Source organism: Argopecten irradians, chromosome 1, assembly GCF_041381155.1.
Source record: "Argopecten irradians isolate NY chromosome 1, Ai_NY, whole genome shotgun sequence".
Classification (NCBI taxonomy): domain Eukaryota; kingdom Metazoa; phylum Mollusca; class Bivalvia; order Pectinida; family Pectinidae; genus Argopecten; species Argopecten irradians.
This window is the reverse complement of record NC_091134.1, coordinates 12,250,571-12,274,464: the sequence shown is the minus strand read 5'-3', so window position 1 is coordinate 12,274,464 and position 23,894 is coordinate 12,250,571. Positions and strand designations below refer to the sequence as shown.

At 34.6% G+C, this 23,894-nt stretch overlaps 2 protein-coding genes across 5 annotated transcripts in view; one reads left to right on the top strand and one right to left on the bottom strand.

The window, feature by feature from the left end:
- LOC138317767 (sodium-dependent dopamine transporter-like) overlaps positions 1-23,894 on the top strand; it is a 60,457-nt gene that overhangs the window by 22,964 nt on the left and 13,599 nt on the right. The gene's annotated exons all lie outside the window — the stretch shown is intronic.
- LOC138317745 (sodium- and chloride-dependent glycine transporter 2-like) overlaps positions 1-23,894 on the bottom strand; it is a 31,201-nt gene that overhangs the window by 3,976 nt on the left and 3,331 nt on the right. The window contains exons 1-11 of one of the 4 annotated variants that reach the window (XM_069259633.1): positions 15,592-15,610; positions 15,071-15,190; positions 6,539-6,680; positions 4,644-4,775; positions 3,275-3,527; positions 2,674-2,806; positions 2,315-2,449; positions 1,818-1,921; positions 1,224-1,348; positions 833-945; positions 155-286 (exon numbers count right to left, since the gene is read on the bottom strand). In XM_069259633.1, coding sequence (XP_069115734.1) covers positions 155-286; positions 833-945; positions 1,224-1,348; positions 1,818-1,921; positions 2,315-2,449; positions 2,674-2,806; positions 3,275-3,527; positions 4,644-4,775; positions 6,539-6,674 — 1,263 coding nt within the window. In that variant the 5' untranslated portion in view covers positions 6,675-6,680; positions 15,071-15,190; positions 15,592-15,610. Of the gene's footprint in view, positions 1-154; positions 287-832; positions 946-1,223; positions 1,349-1,817; positions 1,922-2,314; positions 2,450-2,673; positions 2,807-3,274; positions 3,528-4,643; positions 4,776-6,538; positions 6,681-10,060; positions 10,076-15,070; positions 15,383-15,591; positions 15,611-23,894 lie in introns of those variants that run through there. The other 3 variants (XM_069259624.1, XM_069259615.1, XM_069259642.1) reach the window with 3 other exon arrangements.

Here is a 23,894-nt window from a genome sequence, read left to right as displayed (position 1 = left end):
TAATAATATTAATAATTGATATTGTATAAATAGAATATAAGCAACATAAGAAGAAGATATTAACAAACTCAAGGATTTATATTAATATGCAACGTTTATGTATACAATAATTACAATACGGCAATATTACAGCAACATCAGGTAGATAATTTACCTGCATAACACACGGTATTCCCAGCAGAAATCCTGCAAAGCACACACAAGCAGTCAGAGTTGTCTTCTTGTTCAGAAATATCCTCGGAAAGTTGTCTGCCAATGCTCCAGTAATAGTCTGAACATGTACCATCTAAAGTCATGTTTTAAAAAAGTAATTATTAATTTAGAACATACTGCTTTTAGGAACATTTCAATTTTCAATCTCTCGGTCCGCTGACAAAATGCTAAGATATTTTTTCTTCTCAAGACACGTATTTTAACTATAAAGTTGTTGAATTTCAAGAGTTATTAGCTTGCTTTTAATAATAGACTATCCACCACTTCCTCATCAATTTTCATTAGCTAAATTAAATGTTAATTTCCATTACGCGATCCACTATGTTTCCCGGCGTCCTCCTAAATACCGCGCGGTCTTTGACTATCACTACACCACACGACAAAACATTGAAATGAACCTTCAATCTAAAATATTTACACAGATTATTTTACATTTGTCTAGTCTTGTAACTTCATATTGCGTCATCGATATAGATGTTCTGACAATACAAAAAAATCTGTAGGAATCATAGCGGATCTTTAATGCAACATAGGATCAATTTCTTGGCGGATACGTATGACCCATGAGGATATCTCGCCTCAATATAGGTATGTACTTATGATCATAAAAAGACATAACCTGACTGTCCAATCCAACAGTAAACAACATGAGGAAAAAGAGCACGGACCAGATCTGTGGTAGGGGCAGTGTCGAGAGGGCTTCAGGGTACACCATGAACGCAATACCAGGACCTGTAGGTAGCATATTAAAATTAAACTAAACCTCAATGAGAATAGCCAGATATCAAATGTGTTATTGTTCGTTTTGTTATCATATGTTCAAACGCAAAAACAAAACAAAATAACTATCAGTTTTCGAATCTCAAAAAATATCATGTGCTCATCGTCACATAGATATATTCCGTCTAAATCAATTTGTGAAAATCTTTGAACCTTCAATATTCCAAAAGAAAGCAAATATGATTAACAATCGGGATTTGCAACAATTTTCAAAAGTAATGTATACCTACCACTGGCCACTACGTCCCCTATCGGTACTCTAGCTTCGTTGGCCATATAACCTAGGGTAGCAAAGATAACCATACCAGCAAACCAACTTGTCAGGGCGTCGAGCAAGGGTAGGAGCATGGCATCCCTATAAGAAATAAACAACAACAATTTTAACGTATAAAGTGATTGTCGGGGTTTGCAACAAGGGTAGGAGCATAGCATCTCTACAGGAAACAAACAACAACATCTTTATGGTATAAACAGCTTGTCAGGGCGTCCAGCAAGGGTAGGAGCATAGCATCTCTACAGGAAACAAACAACAACAACTTTAAGGTATAAACAGCTTGTCAGGGCGTCCAGCAAGGGTACATGTAGGAACATACATGTAGCATCCCAAAAGGAAATAAACAACAACTTAAATGTATATAAACAGTATAACCATTTAAGTAGTAGCTGTAATGTTTCGATAACAAAATTCCTCATAACTAATTTTCAAGAAAAAAAAAAGAAAAAAAAAAGCAAATTCTCGGAATGAAACTCTAACTGAAGCCTCTGAAATGAAATGCAATTGTAAAGGCATCAAAGAGAAGAGTATTTAAACATAATATATTTACCTGTAACAGTTGTTGTTAAAGTTGTTATAACTTGCTAAAGTGGCCATGCCACCCCAGCCAATACCTGCGGAATAGAACATCTGAACGGCCGCATCACCCCATACCTGAAGAGAAAATAGTGCCGTCTGCATTATCACTTCCATTTTGATGATTGCCTATAATGGTTTCGATTAAATCCATTTCGATTTCACCACTAGTGTATATGTATACTTACTTTCACACATATATAGTTAACTGTGCGATATTTATGATTGCATTTGATCACAAATCAATTGATATAAGTTTGTTTTTCTTTTATATTCACAAGAAAATTAAACACTTAAATCCAAAATGTCCGGATAAAAGCCGACGATATGTTTTAATTTGGAAGGAATACGGGATATGCTTGGGAAACGAACATAGTCTAAAAAGTAGTGCCATTTCTTTTCCATGGCTTTTTATAACTTAAATTTATATAAACATTATCATTTGGGAATAGGGTAAACTGCATAACGTACCGATAGTTTACCTAGGTCTGACCATCGGGGAATAAGGTAAAACAGAAGACCATCTTTAGATCCTGGTAAAGTCATTCCACGTATGAAGAGGGTCAAAAGAAAAAGATAAGGAACTGTTGCTGCTACGTAGACTACCTGTAAAACACATATATGGGACAGATTAATTTATGTACCTTAATTACTCATTAAAGATGAAATAAAAGCTTTTTTGATATTACTTTTTAAACAGAAACTGTTTTGCTATCATTTCTTACTATACATTGGAACGAGAAGTTTCAAGCGGCATGAAGTATTTGGAATGCCGAATGTGAGATTACTTTTAGAAAACTTGGTATATGGTAATTTAACTATTCTTCTACCTTTCCGGAGGTTTTGATTCCTTTGATGAGACAAAGAAACACTGCTAGCCATGCAGCAAATAATGCAAGAGCAAGCTCCCATCTCAGACCTCCCATTGTTTCGATACCATCAGAAATGTCCAATACATTTCGTCTGGAAAGAAAACCGTACTTGTAATTCGCATTTTGATAAAACACGTTTGCTAGTAATTTACACTTTCACTGCAATTTTGCTTTCAATATTTACAATCGGTTTTTTGTGTCTTGAATCTAAAACACTGATATTTTGAACGAGAAACAATTCTGTAAGTTAAAAAGTATGACTGTGTTGTTTCTCTAAAATCCATAAAACCTGTAAACTATGAAGAATGACATTTAAGGGGAAAATACAAACAGCAAACTAGTTAAAAATGTACATAACATTTTACAAATATCCTGTTATCTGTTAAAAGGCCGTAAAACGTATCGACGAGAAATCTTCTGACATGTAATAAACACACTACAAGTGTCAGGAAATAGTAAACAAAGAAGAAGAAAAAAAATCCGCTTTTTCCGTAGTTATGCTTATCGATAATTAGATGCGACCACAAACCAATGCTTTGTAAAATTGAATTTTCCTTACTGCCAAAACTCTTCACTTGACGTCATAGCCGTCCTGTTATCGGTTTTGTTGTGGGTAACCATGGTAACATTGTCTGTATCATTTGTCTGCCCTATACGTGTGTAACAGTCGGCGGTGTTCCATTCATTATTACAATTACTCCAGGGCAGCACGGACGAAAAGGACATCCCGAAGTAATAGAGCGTCCAGGCCAGAATAACATTGTAGTAAATACTGACGAAGGCGGTCAAGGTCACCATGCCGTAACCGATACCTGAAAAAGAAGTCCAATAGCAGGTCTTAGGATAAACATTAAGTTCAAGGTCACCATGTCGTAACCGATACCTCAAATATAAATTCAATAGAAGGTCTGAGGTTTTACAGTGAGGTCAAGGTCACCATGGGGTGACATATATTCAATAGTCATTTTGAGGTTGTGTATTAAGTAAGTTCAAGCTCCAAAAAATTGAGATTTGCCAGACACATGATAGAGGTAATATTACAAAACATTTCAACAATATTTCATACGTTATAAAGGGACATCATCTATGTAATAATCGAGTGTGTATTGATACATGGATAGTTATAATATATATTCATTTCCAGCAAAAGAGGTGTAAGAATTTAGGGTTCGTGTCAGTCGTCAAAGAGATATCAAATCCAATACATTTTCAAACTACATTAATTGCGACTTATTCTGTCGTTTAAATTAACTTTATTGATTTGTCAATATCATATCGCTTCATCATTCATTTGCCATGTAATTGAAAAAGATAAGCTCTTATATAGTCTATTGAAGGCGGAATTTATAATGTGCATCACTTTGAAAGTTCAAGGTTGCTTGAAGTCCTTGGATAACAAAAGACCCGTAAGATCAGTATCGTTGTATATATTGCCTGTTGATATATCCAACATACTTTTGACTCTGTTCATGCGGCACACGAAACAAAGACCTTTCAATTCAACAACTGAGTTTACTTTCACTTAAGGATATTGCAGACATGCCCTTTTAATCCTAAAGCAGAAGAATACTTTAATATATTATTTAATAATCCTTTGGGTTCGTCCTTTTTGCCCCGTGGAGACAGAACTACGTTGTATACATGTTTGACTTTCCCCAAAGTTGATTCCAAAGTTTGCAACAAATTTATAGCTAATGGAAATATCTATAGATGCTAATGGCAGACTCATGACGACGAACAATATACGGTACCTTGCATTGCATAAGCTAACAATCGAAAATAAATCAAAATTTAGATTCTAAATCGTTTTATGGCACACACACACAACGAAAAATCATAAAAGTGTTAGCGATATGGAAATAAACGTATGAAGTACCCACCAAGCTCATGCTGCCAAACATTTACCAAAAGTCACGTTCTTGAAATACCTTTAAATAGTGGACAGCATATCCAGACTTTACCAGGCCCGAGATTTGAGTATTGTGAGTACGAGATCTCCAGAAGCATCAGTGGTAGGGCACTTACGGCCATAAAGAAAAAATAGGGGATCAAGAAGGCACCTGAAAGATAAAGACAAATAAGAACTATGGAAGGTACATAAACACAAAGGCAGTTTCAAATTACAAAAAGAAATTTAAAATAAAAACATTTTATAAGTATGCTTACAACGGTTAAAAAAATCACCTCAACCATAAAATACCAAATGTTATGTACATTATATTAAGGCGAAGAAATACAAAAGACTATATAACTTTCAACAAAAATATTTGGACAAAGTACACAAATGAAAATTTCATAAAGATTTTTTTCCGTTCCATTGATGGTGAATTGACATTTAGAATCCTTCAAGTTACGTTAATAGCTAGTCCGATCTAATCAATAAGAATTATACCGAATCTATTAGTGTTTATTTGAGTTTTGTCAGCGTACATGCGATGAACATGACAGTCAAAGTTGTATCGTTATTCATTTACTGGTTACATAAAATAAAAAATAAGAACAGGTTGTTTGCTTGTTTTCAAAACAGTTTTTAAATTTACAAACTAAACACGCAAGTGTGCAAATATCTAAGCACAAAAAACAACCAATTTATGATTCAAGTCAACTTTTTACACTGAGGGAACCAAATATTTAAAAAAAAAAAGTCACATAACATTTCACATACCCTAAAATTTCGATAATAGCGGCTTATATATAATGTATATATGATACCTTGTTTATTATTCGTTTACGATTTACTGGAGCGTGACGACTATCATAAACAATAATTGAAACTAAATACTCTCTCAGCAAATGACACGAATGGGTAGGTTTCTAGACACAGTTGTTGTTGTTGTTTATCCAATCATCTAGAGAGATGGAATTTATTCTACCTCTATGTTATAATTATACATCCATTGTAACTATTCTTTCTAACTTGAAAGATAGTATTTTGGGGGATATATTCGTTTGAGAAATCGGAAGAACAATTACTGTAACACCTAAATAATGTCTCTATCTATTACATAATCGCCATTTGAATTGAGTATAAATGTGATTGATATATCTTACAATACCTACGGGTTATTTGATTTTTGGAATCATGACTAATAGAATCTTACATGGGCCTGTCAGGTTGACAGGTATATCTCAACCCGAGAAAAAGATTTTGGCTGGTCAACCCGAGGCTTGCCGAGTGTTGATGGTCAAAATCTTTCACGAGGGATGAGAAATCCCTTTCCACCTGACAGTCCCATGTAAGATTCTTTTTCTCCCATACTTTAACGAGAAAATGGCGAAGAACGTCGATGTGCGTAAAAGTTATCGCCGCATGTATTGACGTCATTGTCTAGCGCGTGTGAGCTGTCTTTTCCCTACCCCGGTAAAAGACAGAGTTATCTTTTCCCTAGCAACCGCGGGATAACCCTGTCAAGTATGGAAGAAATAACTGTCACAGTTGACCTAGATCTCCACAGCAAAGGTCCCAAGGTGAATACCGAGGAATAGTTTAATGTAGCACTTAGTTAACTTCCACCGAGTTCTACTCCATTTTTTGCGCTATTATTATATATAAATTTCACTTAAACATTATTTACATACCATGTTTCGATATTGGGATCGTTGTTGATAATCAGCAGGCATGAATATTTAGTAACATATCGTTCCTCAAAACCGTACTCAAAGTCCCCCTCACGCGTGATTACAAAATATGCAGACAATACAGGGAAATACCTACTGCAATCCAACGTATTAAATGGCGACGTAATTTAGTGGTTTTATTGCTAGTTTGCGAAATACGTGAACATTAATTGATTTACAGTAAATCCTAGCATTGATATATCACCTCCGCCATTCTTGTAGCACACGTAGGGAAATCTCCAGATGTTCCCAAGTCCGACCAGACATCCAATGCAGGAAAACAGATACTCATACCAGCTTCCCCAGTTACCACGCGAACTCATCTCTTTATCACTTGACATGTTGGTCTGTTGCAAAAAAATGTAAAATGGAACAAGATGAAATACAAGAATTGTTCATAGAAAACAAAACCATAAATTTATATAATTATCAAATTAATTGAATCGAAAACATGTTTATCTTTTATAAGAAATCTGTGACAGAGCATAAGGAATACGCATGCGTATATATGAATAATGATTTTATTATTGATCAAACAATCATATTATTGATGACGTTACTACATTTGTGACAAAGAAGCAATAAGATCAAAGTTCGCATCTTAACAAATCAAAAGACCGACATGTGCTATTTATCCCACACCAAGTACGCTTCTGCAATGACATGAGAGTGGAATAACAAGACATGGTATAATGAACATTAGTGCATTTTTGAACTGGAACATGCTTGACATGATGGAATAAAGTATCCAATATATTTTATATAAGATCTTAAAAGAGTTAAGACCAAACTGATAAAAACCAAACCGCATTGCGTAGGGTATTAAAATCTGGTTATATTTAGATTGGAGGTACATCATTACTAAAATTATGGTTTAGCGCAAATTTTAGCAAAAATGTTTTAATAAACAAAATTTAATAATATTTTAATATATTTAAATTCCCATTGCAAATAGTTGAATATACAGGAAAAGAATCCTTCCTTTTTTCGGATACATTTTAATTGTGTGTGCATTTTTAATGAAAATGATGCATGCGATGCACCCAACAATTGTATGGTGTCAACGTCGAATCATTAAAGCAGCGAAATCCCGTGTAACATTTCCATTATAATTGTTAGCCTACGTTTATCTTCCCTGGTTCAACTTTCGGTAAGTATATCAGATTTCTCGGTCGGCGACATTTATGGAGGAAATTGAATGTAAAAAATAGTATACATTCACATAGAATGATATGAATTAGGAAATGTAATACACGGTAAAGAGCACCTGCTTAGCAGCATATAACAGCGACTTGGGAACGCAGAAACGGGTCCATACAAAAATCTGAAACTTGGAACACTTGTAATTCTCTTTGAGATCTACGTCACTGAATACGTGGTACATTTGAGGAAAATGTGGTTGAAGACAAATATTTGGGCTAGCACATGCCAACATCGTCATACTGACGTGATATCCCGGGGTCCTGGCCTCCTTTCTTTAAAGCAATTCTGAACGATTTGGACCATCCACAAAAGGGGCACATTTGTGACAACAAAGGTTTTTTTTTAATTTTATAATTCTTTAAATTCATAACACCTTTTGTAGATTGTTAGGAATTGCGTGTATAAGGGAAATGAAATCTTTTTGCCATACGACAAGCGCCACCTATGAGGAAGTGTATCTGGTTAACGTTGAGGCCGCCTCGCTGTTCAAGTTGAAATCGACAATATCCGATGAGAGGTCATTGATCTTACATGTCAATAGCATCAGCATCACTATAGGTGGGTTATAGTATTATTCGATATCTAATATTTGACGTTAGAGGTTTTTATTGTCTAGCTAGGTCTAATTTAATTGTTTTGTGGGCCTACTGAGTCTGACTATTCAGCATCGCGACTGACTGACAACATCATCAAGCGTTACATTCTAAATTATGACTTAAAACAGCTCGTAAACTGACACCTGTACAGGCTATTGTTTGCATATATGTTTATCCTAATATATTGCTTGGTGATATGATTAAACTGCTTAAGTCATACCCGTGATCAGATGACGCCTGTTTTGATCAGCTGTTTACGTCTGTTGTCTAATATAAATGACAACTATGTAGTTTTACATGACATATAAAAACTACATAGTTCTTACATGTACATAATTGCCTAAGCTACTGTACACACACTGCCAAGACGGTATGGGTGATTGAGGGTGAATGGGGGTTGTAGAAGGTCAATAAAATTTTACAATGAGGATTCGTTTCATTGTTTTGTTGTGCTGTGTAGTGATAGTCAACAAATGCACGGTTATTAGGACGACAACTGGAATCATAAGACGACCCGCGATTTGAAAATTAACATTTTAAAATTTATAAAACTGAAACTGTTTAGAAAGTTTTAATTGCAGTATTACGGTACGGCCATTCTTGAATATTCTCTGTTTACTAATGTTAAGTTCCACTAAAGGATCATATAAGTTATTATGTAGGAATAAGCTACACCACGAGTGACAAGTAATCCGACCACGAAGAATCTGACTTTTTTTTAAAAGCTACACCATCTAAATCATGCATTTAAAAATTTCTTTGCAACGCCTAAACCCAAACTCAAATTCGGATATCTTAAATTACATGTTTAACGAAATAAGTTAACAGACTAGTTCGTCTTGTAACTTCTGAATTTGTTCAAAAAGGAAAGAATCAGACGCATCAGAAGGAAAAGGTTTCTTACGTCATTGGCGACACTCATTATTTACATCAATGACAATACTCACGTAATTGACAAAACTCGTTATTTGCATCAATGAGAATACTCGTTTCTTACGTCATTGACAACACTCATTATTTGCATCAATGAGAATACTCGTTTCTTACGTCATTGACAACACTCGTTATTTACATCAATGAGAATACTCGTTTCTTACGTCATTGACAACACTCGTTATTTACATCAATGACAATACTCGTTTCTTACGTCATTGACAACACTCGTTATTTACATCAATGAGAATACTCGTTTCTTAGTCATTGACAACACTCATTAATTACATCAATGAGAATACTCGTTTCTTACGTCATTGACAACACTCATTAATTACATCAATGAGAATACTCGTTTCTTACGTCATTGACAACACTCATTAATTACATCAATGAGAATACTCGTTTCTTACGTCATTGACAACACTCATTAATTACATCAATGAGAATACTCGTTTCTTACGTCATTGACAACACTCGTTATTCACATCAATGAGAATACTCGTTTCTTACGTCATTGACAACACTCATTATTTGCATAAATGAGAATACTCGTTTCTTACGTCATTGACAACACTCATTATTATCATATTTGACAATACTCGTTTCTTACGTCATTGACAACACTCATTGTTTACATCAATGATAATTCTCGTTTCTTACGTCATTGTCAACGCTGGTTCATTAAACAAATGTCTAGTTCGGGTAAAGACATTATCATATCTAGTACCTGTAGGGTCACAATGGATATACAAGTTGATACAAAATAATATTAAGGTTTTTTGTGTGCTTGTTCAAATAACAATGAAGATCAAATGAACTAATAAACGGTTTATTTTGATTGCGAGACATATTACACACTTGCGATTGTCTTGAGAACACCCAGATGATCCCTGCTTCGTTTCACCGCTGCAAAACACGGTAACCTGAAGTGATAACCATGTGCAGTGAAAGTTGCGTCATTAAGTGTCAAAAAGGAAACCACAGTTACGCACACGTTGTTTACTCGAGAACGAAAGCGGAAGGAAAGGAGGTGACGTAAAACGTTACACACGGATACGGCACCGGTGAATTATATCCGAAATACAATTAAAGCGCTATTGATTTACTGACGCCACTTATTTTCTTTTTGAAAACAAACACAGTTGCAGTTATTAGAAAAATTTAAAGTCTCTCAAATAACAGTATAACATTACTAGGTATACATTATAAAACTATTTGAAGTGCTCAATTACTGTAAACATAATATTCTCTCTGATCTTGACTAGAAACTTTCAACGATAATAACACATGAAACGTTAACAGAGAAACTCATTAACTAATACCTTACATATAGTCATTGAGGTACCGAGGATTCACAGATGGTCTAGAGGAACGCCTTGGAGGTTCCACCGAAGGAGTCAGATCAAATTATCACCATAGTCTAAGGAATCATTGGTTAAAGAATCCGATTCAAACGTGTCTGATGCTAGCTGATTACTGTCTAAAGTAGGAACATCATCACGCAAGAAATATTTGAGAGAAGTATTTGAGTCGTATCGGGAGCTGGAGGAACATCGATATTAACGAGTGCGTTCGAATCCATGGGAGATTTAATACGTTCATTAGCAGTGGCAGACACACGATATAAGTCGGAACGTTTGACACGATAATATGCAGCGCTATGTTTATTTCCGACAATTTTTTTAATAATACACTAAAAGGTATCCACGTGCGTTACGAGGTATCGGTCACGGCCAAAAGACTTGTTACTGTGTAAATCTACAAGGTCGCCAGCATGTATATCCGGATGCTGTTGCGATATCAGAGATTATTCGTTAATGGATATTTGGTTATTAAGGAATTGGTCCCTTTGTGTTACCATTTCTCTGAATGATAAGCCGCTTTTTCGTATACCTGAAATCAAACGACATGTGAGATACCGATCGCGATGACGAGTCTTATCGAGTATCTCTTCTTTCAATCCCTGAACACCTGAACACCACGTAACAGGAGAGGACTTTTATTGCAGTTATTGGCTTTTCCTAGTTCTACCGAAATCCGGTGACGGGACAAAAATTCCTCGTTGACAAGAGTATGAAACCCCGAAGCACAGTCAGTACGCTCAACGGCATACGAGCTGTCCATTGGACGAAGATTAATGCACGAGCGAATGGCTGTATCTCCATTTGCCCACTTTTTACAATCTGATAATTAGCAGAATGTGCTGACAAGGATTATAGTCTATTTCAGAGAAGTTAACCTGGATTTGCCTGTGTTTTACCTGTGAATTACACCTGTGATAGGTACTGTACCTCACTGTACTCATAAGGGTATATGATCATTTATGTATAACATGTATATGTATGGAAATAATATTACATGGAAAAATCTTTTAATTTGTTACTCTTTTTGTGATGTCAGTTATGTTCTTGATTTTTTAACATAAATAATATACATATAATAATGATATATAATATATTAATAATAAATGATTAACACATCAAACGTAAAATCAATATTTGGTCCTAACTTCAAAAACTTCAAAATTCCTTTCTCTCTTTTTGACAAACATATATACATGTACATATATAAACACATAAATGATAACTATAGTTGCTGGTTGTAGTTCAATCAAAATATACCTTAGTGGCATATACATGTATAACAAAATCAACATTCAATATTTACAAAAATAGTTTATGGTAATAATTATGTAATCATGAAGTTTATGTTAACGCCTCTTTTCATTAGAAATCACCTTTGTGACAATTCTACTGAAATATTTATACTGCAATGTATCGTCATTTTTAGGAATCCCGTCGAGCCAATTTGCCGACAAAAATCTTACTTTTACGTTCATAATTTGACATGTTCAAACTATCCGAAATAAGATCAATTATAAAAAAAAATCAGTGTTCGAACTATCACTAGCTAAAAATTATCTCTATAATTCACATTCTCTCAAACAATTTGCAATCTGCAGAAGTCTATATTCTGTAGAAATGCTTAGGTTTTTATAGTGTGATAAGAGAGATGCGCATTATACATGTATATATATGACAAAATTACTTGTCAAATCATGCAAATTCAAATGCAAATGTAAGTTTTGCGGGTTAAACTTTCGCTTTTACAGTGTAACATTTAAAACAAAAGATATCTCAATAAATCCAAAATATTACATATTGACTAAAAAGTATATTTAATTTATTATACTTAGTACTTATATCAGCTATGATATTTAGCGACCGTCTGGATTTTTCCAAAAACTATCATCCTTGATGAAAAATATTTTTATTTTCTCAATGTCTAACATACAAATAGGCCTATATATACAGTATGTTTGACTTTCTTGTCACTGTGGAATTGGAATTTCGAGACATCTGTACAGTTTGATATATAAGATATACAACTGTATATGATATAGTTAATATTGTTACATGTATCATCCAATAGAATTAAATAATATCTTGTGACATACGCTGTATTCTCTATATCGATATGTAGCTATATACGTGCACATGCCAACATTACTAAATATCATATATTTGTTTTTAACTAATTCTTGAAATTGCAACAGTTTGTAAAAAAATTCTGACATTTAATTCTCCTAAAACTAGGATGAAATTTTGTTCTTTAATCCACCATTCCAATGGTGAAATTTATAAAGATGTAATATATAAAATATTATTTATATTTGTCTGTCAAAACGCACAAAATATTATATACATGTAGTACTGTATTGTATACATATATATTGATATCTCTCTATTTCCACACTTTTGACAAACTAGAGGTAGCTCAGGTAAACGAACACAGGTAAGCACAGGTAAAAATTATTATGGAACTGACTATAATTGGTTTTCCATTGTTCTCCTATACCAACACTTTTCTTTGTTCTCTAAAAAGTGGGCAAATGGAGAACACACCGAGCGAGTATGTCCAGCCCGGAGGGAATCGCGACGTTCGTCTACAAGTAAAATACCCTCTGTACTCGTCAGTCGCAAATTGGCTACCTACAGTACCTAAAGGAATGCTGGAAGTTTGAGTCTGCTTGAAGACTGGAGCGTGTTTCAGATATGTACAACGATGACAGCTGTCACTGACATGTTGGATTACAGCATCCATGTGAATAGCATAGAAATGTCTATGTACGTTCGTCTTCAAGTGGTGACATGTAGGATAGTCGAGTTTAACATGGAGAGAAGTCAGAAGACCGTCCAGGACCTGTCTAGGGACTACTTTAAGCTCGGACGAATTTGAGAACGGGATCGTTCGGTTAACGACTACGAGACCATCAGCTAATAGTTACGAGACGTTATGGTAGCGCTTCACATCACGGGCGTTGGTGATTTTTTTTGACGGTCGCGTACCTTGTCGAAGATAAGCGCACGTGCGACGAAGATCAGATCAATCGGATTGTAATCCTAACCACGCAGACCGGCTTGTGAAAAACATCCTAGCGTTACCTTCGAGGATGTCATTTGTGTGACCGATCGAACAACTGAGTCCATTTCTTCTTGGTTGACAAACGTACAGATCAGACAGGTGGGTTCAGCACACGGTGGAGCGTTACGACTCGCGAAGTCAGATCGAAGAATCGCAGAGCCAGCAAAAAGACGAACAGACGCATGAAAACGACTATTCGTAGATAGGAATGAAGTCACTCGTGGGCTAAAAGAGAACTCACCTTTGTAAAGCTTCTCGAATGCCGGCACGCAGGGCTTACTGTAAGTTAGTACGCACGGTTGTAACGATGACTGAATTAGATATGGGCTGAACTACTTCAACGCGGTCGTGATAGAATAAACTTCAATCGTGCACGAAGGCCAGTTTATCTGATTTTTGTTGAGCTTAGCACTGAAGTACCCAGCCAGACAGGTTTTTTGTCCCGAGTAGCATACAGCGTGGCGCCGATTCCAGTGCTACGAACAGCACCAGTATCGCGGGGCAACGTGATGGAGCGTGCGTTGTTGAGGGACTTTTGTGCTTTCTCGAAAGACGTCAATTGTTCATTGGACCGATGCAAAGTTTTCTTTGATTCGCGAGTGGCAACCACGTCATCAAAAGGATACACGATCGACGAACAGTTCTGAGTTACTCTGGCTAGTACTTTGAATGCTCCAATGAATGACCGGAGACCATTGACAGCCGGTGGTACAGGACACGTTGAAAGTGTAGCTGTGCGGTGTGGGCTAGCCTGAAGGGTTCCCAAGCGCAACACGCAGCCTAGAACACGTTTACTCCGCGAGACTTAGTGTTTTGTTTTGTAATTACCCGTAGAAATGTCACTACGATGTGGCCTAATTGTCAATAATTATACCAGTTGATACCTATAACTTTTATGTTAGGTGTGTAGTCTGAAATTCCGCTGCCACCAAGCCAGTAAGTAACAAAAGGAAGCCACAGTTACACACACGTTGTTTACTCGAGAATGAAGGCGGAAGGAAAGGAGGTGACATAAAACGTTACACACGGATACGGCACCGGTGAATTATATTCAGAATACATTTAAAGCGCTATGTATTTACTGGCGTTTGAATTCATTTGGATATGTTGTTTTTCACACCAATTAGGAGTAGGAATACAAATGTCTCATCTTTTTCAGCTGCGAAAAGTATTTAATAACTTGAGTTGAAATCAATAGAAACCAAATATTTAAGATAATTACATTTGAAATTATTCTAATGGACATCCTTCGAGCTGGATTAGCCAATAAAACAATCGGCTATGTGATTTGCAAAACCAAATACATCATTATTTAATTCTAATCGCCATTAAAAAGCAACGAGAGAAAAAAATAGAAATGGTCTATGTAACGTTTAGTTATCACCAATTTCAAATTTTCAATGAAAATTTTCATTGTTGAGGAAGGTCAAATGTAAACATATACGAATCTGATGATCTGTGTGATATAATCATAAGGATATTGCATACAAAAAAGTGGAATATGTATTACATAACCTGTATACATGTATGTTGAAGTAAGTTTTAAGCAAAACTTTACCAAAACAAGTTTTACTTACCTTAGGGTTGTTCCTTGAGAAGGTAGAAAATATCCCACCACAGTAGACTATTCTTACGTCCTGTACTATTTATTCTCCGTCTCTATATTACACCGCGATGAATCCAACAGGTTCATCTTCCTGTATAATACAGACCACTCTTATTAAAGCACATCGCCCCGGGTAGAAATAAGAGAAGTTTGACCTATATTTGTCGACATGGAATTTTGTGAGACATTATATACTTTAATATGGGATAAATACCAGTATAAGATGAGATTTGCTGCTTTCTTGCCCTGAATAATGGAGAATAGTGACATACGACACAGGTGTATCCTATTGCAAAAGCGTTGTTGACAATGACATGGTTAGGTAAACGCATAAGAGTCCATGTATGGTAAAATACATGAAAATCAACTATACCACTTTTTCTGGTAGAAATGCATTATTAATTTACAAGTTCAATTGCATTAGTTGTCAGAAAGTCATTAAGTGAATTAAAATGTATAATGGGTCCCTACTTTTGGTAGAACAATGCTTACCAGACTTCAAATTGTAATGCAATATTCCCACATATATTTAAGAAATGAACATAAATGTAGAATTCAAATCATACACTATCAAGTAAACAATATATCTTAATTTTTTTAATATACACATACAAGCATCTAATATTACAGAATCTGTCACGAAAACTGTGAAAGTTATACGTGTGTTTTTCATGCTCGCGAATCATGTGAGCTTTTAATATGTTATTTACTTTAAAAGGTTACCAACATTTTGAGAATTACGATCTTACAAAGTCTAGTACAAATAAGAGCTGAAATGGTTTTTGGCAGTACTGTGAAAACATCATCCTATTTACAACTATAGAGCATTGACATGAGTACATACGGTCAGACTATGAAGTCAAGTTGTTGTCTACAATTTCATTTTACACTTTTACTGCGTTATAACTAATTGTAAAGTGATATCTGCAGGTATGCGTCCATCTAAACATACATAAGTAATGAAAACAAGAGTTTTACAGTGTCTAAATTATGTGATGTACCTAACAATTATAAAGTGTTATACATGTTTGTTTCTCAATTTGAATGATTTTACAGCTTTATTCATTAAACCTCATTGCTTTAAATAGATTACTAAAGACAAAATAGCATGTCAAAATGTTCGCTAAGTTACGGCACATATAACTTTAAAACAATACTATACACAAATTAAACACCTAAAAGACTGCGCACAACATTAAAACATTACCTTTGGAAGTACAAAGTTAAGTAAAATATGTTTAAATTGTACTTGAAATCACTATTTTTCTCCAACAGTTAAACAGTATCACAATAGTTGTTCTATTTGCCAATGGAACACCACACAAATGAAGTCTGCATCATACGTGTAAATTTAAAACACAGAGAAATTTAGTCATCAAAGAGAATAGGAAATGTATTAGCAGTTACCATTTATGCATCGACAGTTTATTATGATTTATGATCATGAATGTTAATGACGATGAAAAAACATTAGAAATATACAATTTACACCTATAACATAATTAAATCCATATCTATATATAGCAGATTAAGATATACCTTGTACCATTGATAGAGATCGACTGATAAAATAGCAGTTAGACTGAATTGTTCGATTAATATTGACCTTAGTCTCTGATAGGAAAATTAGATTCTTTTATATTGAAAATCATATTAAAACATGCATTTTGATATACTGCATCAGATATAACAGAGAAGCTTCCTCGTGCTATATAAGATTCAATCCATTTCATTAGGTCCCACATGGACTTATATATAACTGTTGTTGTTGTTGTTGCTTGTGTGTTGTTGTTGTTGTGGTTGGGTTACAAACGTCACACAGCTAGGGTCATTTAAGGACTTTTTCCCCTGAATGTAATACGTGTGTGAATGTTTGTATGTTTTGGGAAGCTGTGGTATATTCATAAAAAAATAATACTCTTGCCCTTCTATAGTGCTATCGCAATGAAGTATACTCCATTAAATAGCACACCCAAAAAGGTCGGCCGTTACCAAACCAAGCAGGGGTACATGTAGGTAGAAATAGATTCTGTTCAAATATTTATATTCATACATAATACCGCATTGATACCGTACAAACTGCCTACCTTTTTGTAGACGATTTGATATTCTCGCAGTGGCTGATTCAATTACAGTTCAATGCGGGAAATTAATGTGAAACTGAAGAAATTGGCGTTTAATCACGTCCTTTCATGAAAGCTGACAATGCAAGTAAAAACGCATGCATTAAAGATGTAGAAAATGACTTTGTTTAAAAAACATTGTTTCTGAGACCTCGTAGTAATGACGGTCATATCAAAGGAGGTGAGTAGTTATTGTGATTTGAGCACTATGCCCGGAAACTATGCGACACTCTTTAGGTTTGTATTTAAACTCAGTTGAATGAAGTGTAGGTTTTGTGTTTTTCAAATATATATGATAAATTATTTTCATCTTAGGAAGACATTTCACTTTATGTTATGCGTTAGTTGCGTTTATTGTGTATTTGTGCTTTTGGAGACTGATTAGAACGTCATGTGTTTTAGTGTAACAATGGACACTTGCTCATTACACTGCTACATATATCTTAAAATAAACCATACAGGTGTAAGTTAGGTCTGCATCACTATGACTTGCATACATAAGGATGCGCTGTTTGGTGCAGAAAGGGTCAACATTAACAGAAACCAGGATTGAAATTGAATACTTAAAAGGTAATCTGTTAAAATATAGATGTAGTATAATATTTTCAGGCTGAATTCACTTGATCATTCCCTCTTTTCATAGTTATCTGCCCTTGCCGGTAGGCTTCGATTGTGACGATTAAATGTTTTTGCGAGCGTGAAATAATATTGTTTTCCAGTTTTCAGTTGAACCCCACACATGTTGGATATTCACAATTATTTCGAAATCATTTAAGTTAGAATGATAGCTTGATGAGCTGGCTTAGAATTAAATGACTCCCATACACTTGACCTTGTCAATCACTTTTAAAACGAAATACACCGCAATTCATGCGTCGTTGAATTTTGTTTATGTGTCAATTCGTTGAGATCGTGGACCAGAATATGTCCCACGGCTATATTTGTATACAAGAATTTCCGAGTTTACTGGACATATGAGGAAAGTACATTACAGAAATGCTATATTCTATTTCTACACTGTCCGTAGTACAATGCACATAAACAAGGCAAAGAATGAAAGCATTGAAAAAGTTGACCATGTTTACATATGGGATTTTATTAAACGAGTCATAGTTTTTTCTCATGACTCACATAAAATTAATGCAGATTCTTGCCTGGCACAGCCAATGCCTATTGCTATATATTATAAGGACAATTCAGTCCAAGAGTACATAAAAATTTTCACATATTACGGAAACAACCCACTTCTAACAGAAATTAGATTAGTTGGTTTTACTGCGATATGCCAGAAAAGTCCACTGTGGTGAAATTATGTGAAATGTTCAAACTCGGTTACTGTCCGCCATAACACATAGTGGCCAGATGTCTTGTATGCCAAACCTTGGCCCTTGCCTGTGTAGTTTAGAAATTTGTGTCTAGAACTTCTCAAATTACTTTTACGGTAGTATGTTTACCTTTTTTGATGCATGTTATTGTCTAAAAAAATCATCAACTCGTCAGTGGTTATGTGTTTCATTGTTTAACGTACGTGACTTTGGCTCGGGTATGGGTACTGCGCACAAGTTGGACCTGATTAATCGTATTGATCAACGATTCAGAATTTCAACAGTATTAATCAAAATAATTAACAATGTTGTGAAATTTGTCAATATTTTTTTGTAATATGTCCATAAGGAATGAAGAACTATACATTTATATCATATTTTGCTTCTAGGTTATGTAACAGAATTAGCCTCAATCAATTGTCCCTTTAACCTCTAGTAATGTATGTAAATAATAAACGGGCGAAATTATTGGATATTTGGAGTTTAGTTTTAAACATATTTTATTGTATCAATTATGTACAATAGGATTGGTGCACAAGTTTTTCCAACTTATATTAAGCCCTTTCCATACAATATTAGGTAACACATACAAAATTATACAAGATGACATTAACAATAAAACAGTATTTTGTGTGAAAGTGTGGGATAATGGAAGGGTAAAGATAGGATGTAAGAAGGTGCAGGTATATGAAAAGAATGTGACAGAGGCATTCATTTATATAATTATAAATTATAGTTAAAGACATTTTCACTAAAAAAAGAAGCATTGTTTAGACTGCGTGAATGATCTTTCTAGACCCAGATGGGCACAAGTACATAATCCAGAAAAAGATAAAAAGACGCAGTATTTGATGAAGTTAAAGTGGGTAAACAGTGTATATATTATATTATATATGAATTATTTCAAATACACAATATGTCAAATGTATCAGGTACTGAAGAGAGATATGTTGGAAAAATAAATTAGGAAGGCTTGCACAATTGTAACTTGAATAGAAAGAGGTAGGTGATAGAAAATGTACAGATGTAAAATCAAAATCTCTTTTTGTATCGTTAATAGATTTCTGAGTGTGCAGAAATGTTTTTCATTGTCTGCTTTAGATAATTCTTGACTGCCATGTAAAATTAGCTGAAGGTCCAGTGGGATGAAGTCATTTAACTCACAGGTACCACTTATTCTCTGATCTACATACTTATTGCAATTAAAAAAAGTGAAAAGCATTTTCAATAGAATGTCCACAATGACAAGGTTGGAAATCAATTAAATTAGCATGAAATAAGACATCGTTTAGAGTACTTGAATTAGTTCTGAATCTAGCATGCAAAATATTAGTTTTCCTGTCTTCCAAACAAATAATACGAGGGACTATTTATGTCATTTAAACTTAATTACTAAGAGAGTGTTTAAAAGCTGGGGCTGTCATACTCTGTCTTATAACAGGGTCTAAAGTGTTCCAAAGTCGGATAGTTGAGGGGAAAAAAGAACTATTGTAGTAAGTTGAAGCCTGAAGTTAGGTAAGGAGTAATTGCTAGCATTACGGAGGTTATATTCTAAATTTTGTGACACTAAAGGAGGTAGTAAAGCTGAATGATAATTTGGCGTGAGGTTAGCTTGAATTTTGAAAAAAAACTGTAGTTTTCTCTTCTTTCTTCTATTTGCTAATGGTTCGAGTCCACTTTCTGAGTACAATGAAAACCCTACTTGCATACGATGGTAAACCAGTTATTATACGAATAGACTCTAACTGTAGTTTTTCTAAATTGTCTGCGTCACCGAGAGTACATCCGTCCCAAGCTTCACAACAGTATTCTAGTAATGGAAGAATATATGCTCTAAAGTTTGTCTGTTTAACAAATACTTAAGTTTTCATAGAACACTTACCTGTTTTGACACACATTTTTACAAATATTTTCGATATGTTTACTCCATTTTACAATTTTCGCTTATTACCACTTCCAGGTGGCTTTATGATTTTCTACAAAGTCTACATTTACATTATTAAACTTAATTTCTATTGCATATTCAAGTTCAGAGTTGGAAATAAATAATGCCTCTGTTTTAGAAGGATTAAAATTTACTAGCCACTTACTAGCCCAATGTTAAATTTTATCTAAATCATTATTTATTTTTGTTTCAATTGTTTGAGGAGATGCATCAGAGTATATAGAGTATAATAAGGAGGTATCATCGGCGAAGACTTTCCAAGTTATCAGCTATGTCATTAATATATATAAATGAATAAAAGAGGGGCCTAAATACAGAACCTTGAGGAACTCCGGCATTGGTTGATTTAACTAAAGACTTCGTATTTCCCACAAAAAACTTGCTGTTGTCTATTACTAATATTAATTCTTAAACCACTCTAACAATTTTCCGGAAATGCCATTAATTTGCTAGTTTTCACTTCCAATCCCCTGTGCCCATACACGGTCGAAACGCCTTTGAAATATTGCACAGAAAACTAAACATGAAGAACGTTTTTTTTCTTTTTTTTTTCGCATAAGTGTGATATAATTCAATGATTGATGAACTGTCGAATGACCTGGCTGGAAACCTGACTGATATTTATAAATTAAGGAATGAATCTAATAAATAGTTATATGTAAAATATTTCACTACCAATCTTTCAAAAAATACTTTTCACAACGGTGCTTAATAGTGAAATAGTCTATAATTTGAAAACTTCGTGCTTATCTCCCCTTTTTGAATAAAGGCATTACTATAATGCTTTTTTTTACCATTGATTTGCTTGAATAATCGATACCAGTTTCCGCAAAGTATGTGCTCTCAATGATGAGTGTATAGAGGCATTGAGCTGTTGATATAGTGCTGTTTTTTGAATTCAATGTGGAGACTTATGGTATCAATAACCTACAGCGCTTTTTAAATATGTATATGATTTAAGAGGTTTTGTCGAAATACTGTCCCATTTTAAAATTGAATAGGTATGTCGGAGAGGGAGTGGGCGTCCAGTGTCCCAAAAGTTGTACAAGTCAGGCACGATCGGTATTGGAAATCCGTCGATAGGAGATGATGGAAGCAAAAGTATTCATTTAAGATGTTTAGCTTAACTATCGATCTGTTAATTCAATTTGACCAAATTTCATTTCTGAGAGTGAGGTACAATATATTGGCAGTATCAGTAGTTTTGATTATTAGCCTGCGGACAATATTTCTCAAACAAATTTAGGGTTCGAAACTGAGAATTGATCAAGAATGTCGTTTATGTCCGCAAATAAAACCCTTTCTTTAGTGCTTTTCTTAAGATTGTTAACATGATTACGTTTGTTTTCCGAAAGTTAGTAAGGTTAGCTGGCGTACGATTTGATTTTAAAAAATTTTAAAGTCTGTCTCTTTTTCTAATTTCGCGTCTTAAGTCAGTGTTAAAACCAAGGTTTGCCATTAGGTTGTACTGTCACTATTTTTGTCGGTATACACTCCCCAGCTATATCTAAAAATCCAGATGTAAAAATTATCACACATGTCATCTGGGGAGTGTTGTCCTTGTGAAAAGATCTTGCCAGTCAGTTTCGTCTAATCTATTATTAAAAAGTGTCCATAATTTGCGTTAGTATAAACATATAACTTTTACTCGCTTATATGTCTTAACTTATACCAGTGTCAAACAGACAAATTTACAATCGTCGCTTGGTGGTGTCAGAGATGTGTGTTATCAATGTCTATTACGTCGGCTAAACTGAAGGTACAACGTGTCGGAGAGCAGTATAGGGCCAATGATTGTGTAGAGGATCGTCCGTCCAATGCGTGTTCGGTTTGTTTTGATAACGTTTGTCAAGTGAAATGAGTTAATAATGTCATAAATTTGGCATGTGTGTTCTCAACAGTTAAAAGATCAACATTAATGTCTCCTACTACTACTACATGTAGGAGTTTCTTGCATGGCTGTTTCTAATGAGAGTTTAAAATAATTTCCAAAATGAGTGTGCTGTGTTTGGAGGTCCTGTATAATGTTCATAAGAGGAATTTTCTTAATTGGAAACTGGATCTCTGTCCCAAACAAAATTCACCCACCCGAAATTCTAAATCGGCTCTACGGCGGGTACACAGGAGACTGAAGTGTAAATAGTTTATCCCCCCACCCGGAGTTCCACGATCTTTACGGTAGAGCTCATAAGCATCCAGGAGTACATCACAGTCAGCTATCGATAAACCAAGATGAGTCTCGGTAACACAGACAATATCATAATCAGAAACAATGTTTTCTAAAAAAAAAGACATCTTATTTCTCAGACTACGTATATTTGAATGAAAGATAGATAGATCATTTTTATGATTGAGGGGGCCGGGGTTTGGATGAAAACGTCGTTACAGGAAAGGAGGAGGAAGCTGTAGTATAAAGAGGAAGTTTGAGTTGTTCACGATACAAGATAAGATAAAATTAGTGATAAAAGCAATATTATTTAAAATGGACATCACACTGGACCTGCAACACATAAATAATTTTAGAAAATTTATGAAGAATAAATTCTGTTGGGATATCAATATAGAGTGTGTACGTTGGTAGAAACAGCCGATCGCCGCCCTATACTGAGCTAAATCACTACCCATGATCATCAATGATTAGTACATCTCGTATGGGGTGACGGTCGGGTGTGTATACCATAATACATTTGTAAATATAAAATAATTGGACACTCAGACAAGAAGACAGTTCTGTTGCAGAAGTAAAGACAGAATGGGTGAAAGGTAATGAAGGTGAATAAACAAAAAATGTGAAAGGGAAGAAAGGTGAATGGAAAAGAGGGAAAAAATGAAAGAAAGATAAGTAAACAAAATAGGAACAGAATGACTAAAATTTCATCAAACATGGAAAAAGAACCACATTTGGATGTTTGGCAGGATAGTGCGAACTTCATTAATTTAGTAGCATAGGAATGATTTATAAACAAAGAAAACTGTTTTATATACAATCGAGAACCAGGTAACATTTAGCTGATCGTACCGGTGTGTATTGAAAAAAAATCATAACAAACAACAAATTTGACATTCTTTGAGTATCACACAACATACCGTTTGAATATTTATCACATAAGATTACTTGTATTCAAACTGAAAATGATAATAACAATAAAACTGAACACTCGCAGGATTGTATCTACCAGTGTACATGTATATAGAACAACCGAATGTAAACTGTATGTCTTGTTGTTGTTTTCTTACAGATAAATTGAATAATCTCGTGCATTTAATAATCGAAATAAAAGGAAACTTATAATTATGAGGCACTTGTGTTGTTATTACATGTGCCTTACGATATAACTTCACCATTTATCAATGTAATGGTATGCCTAAATTAACGCTGGACAGATTTTGTAATAGTATTCA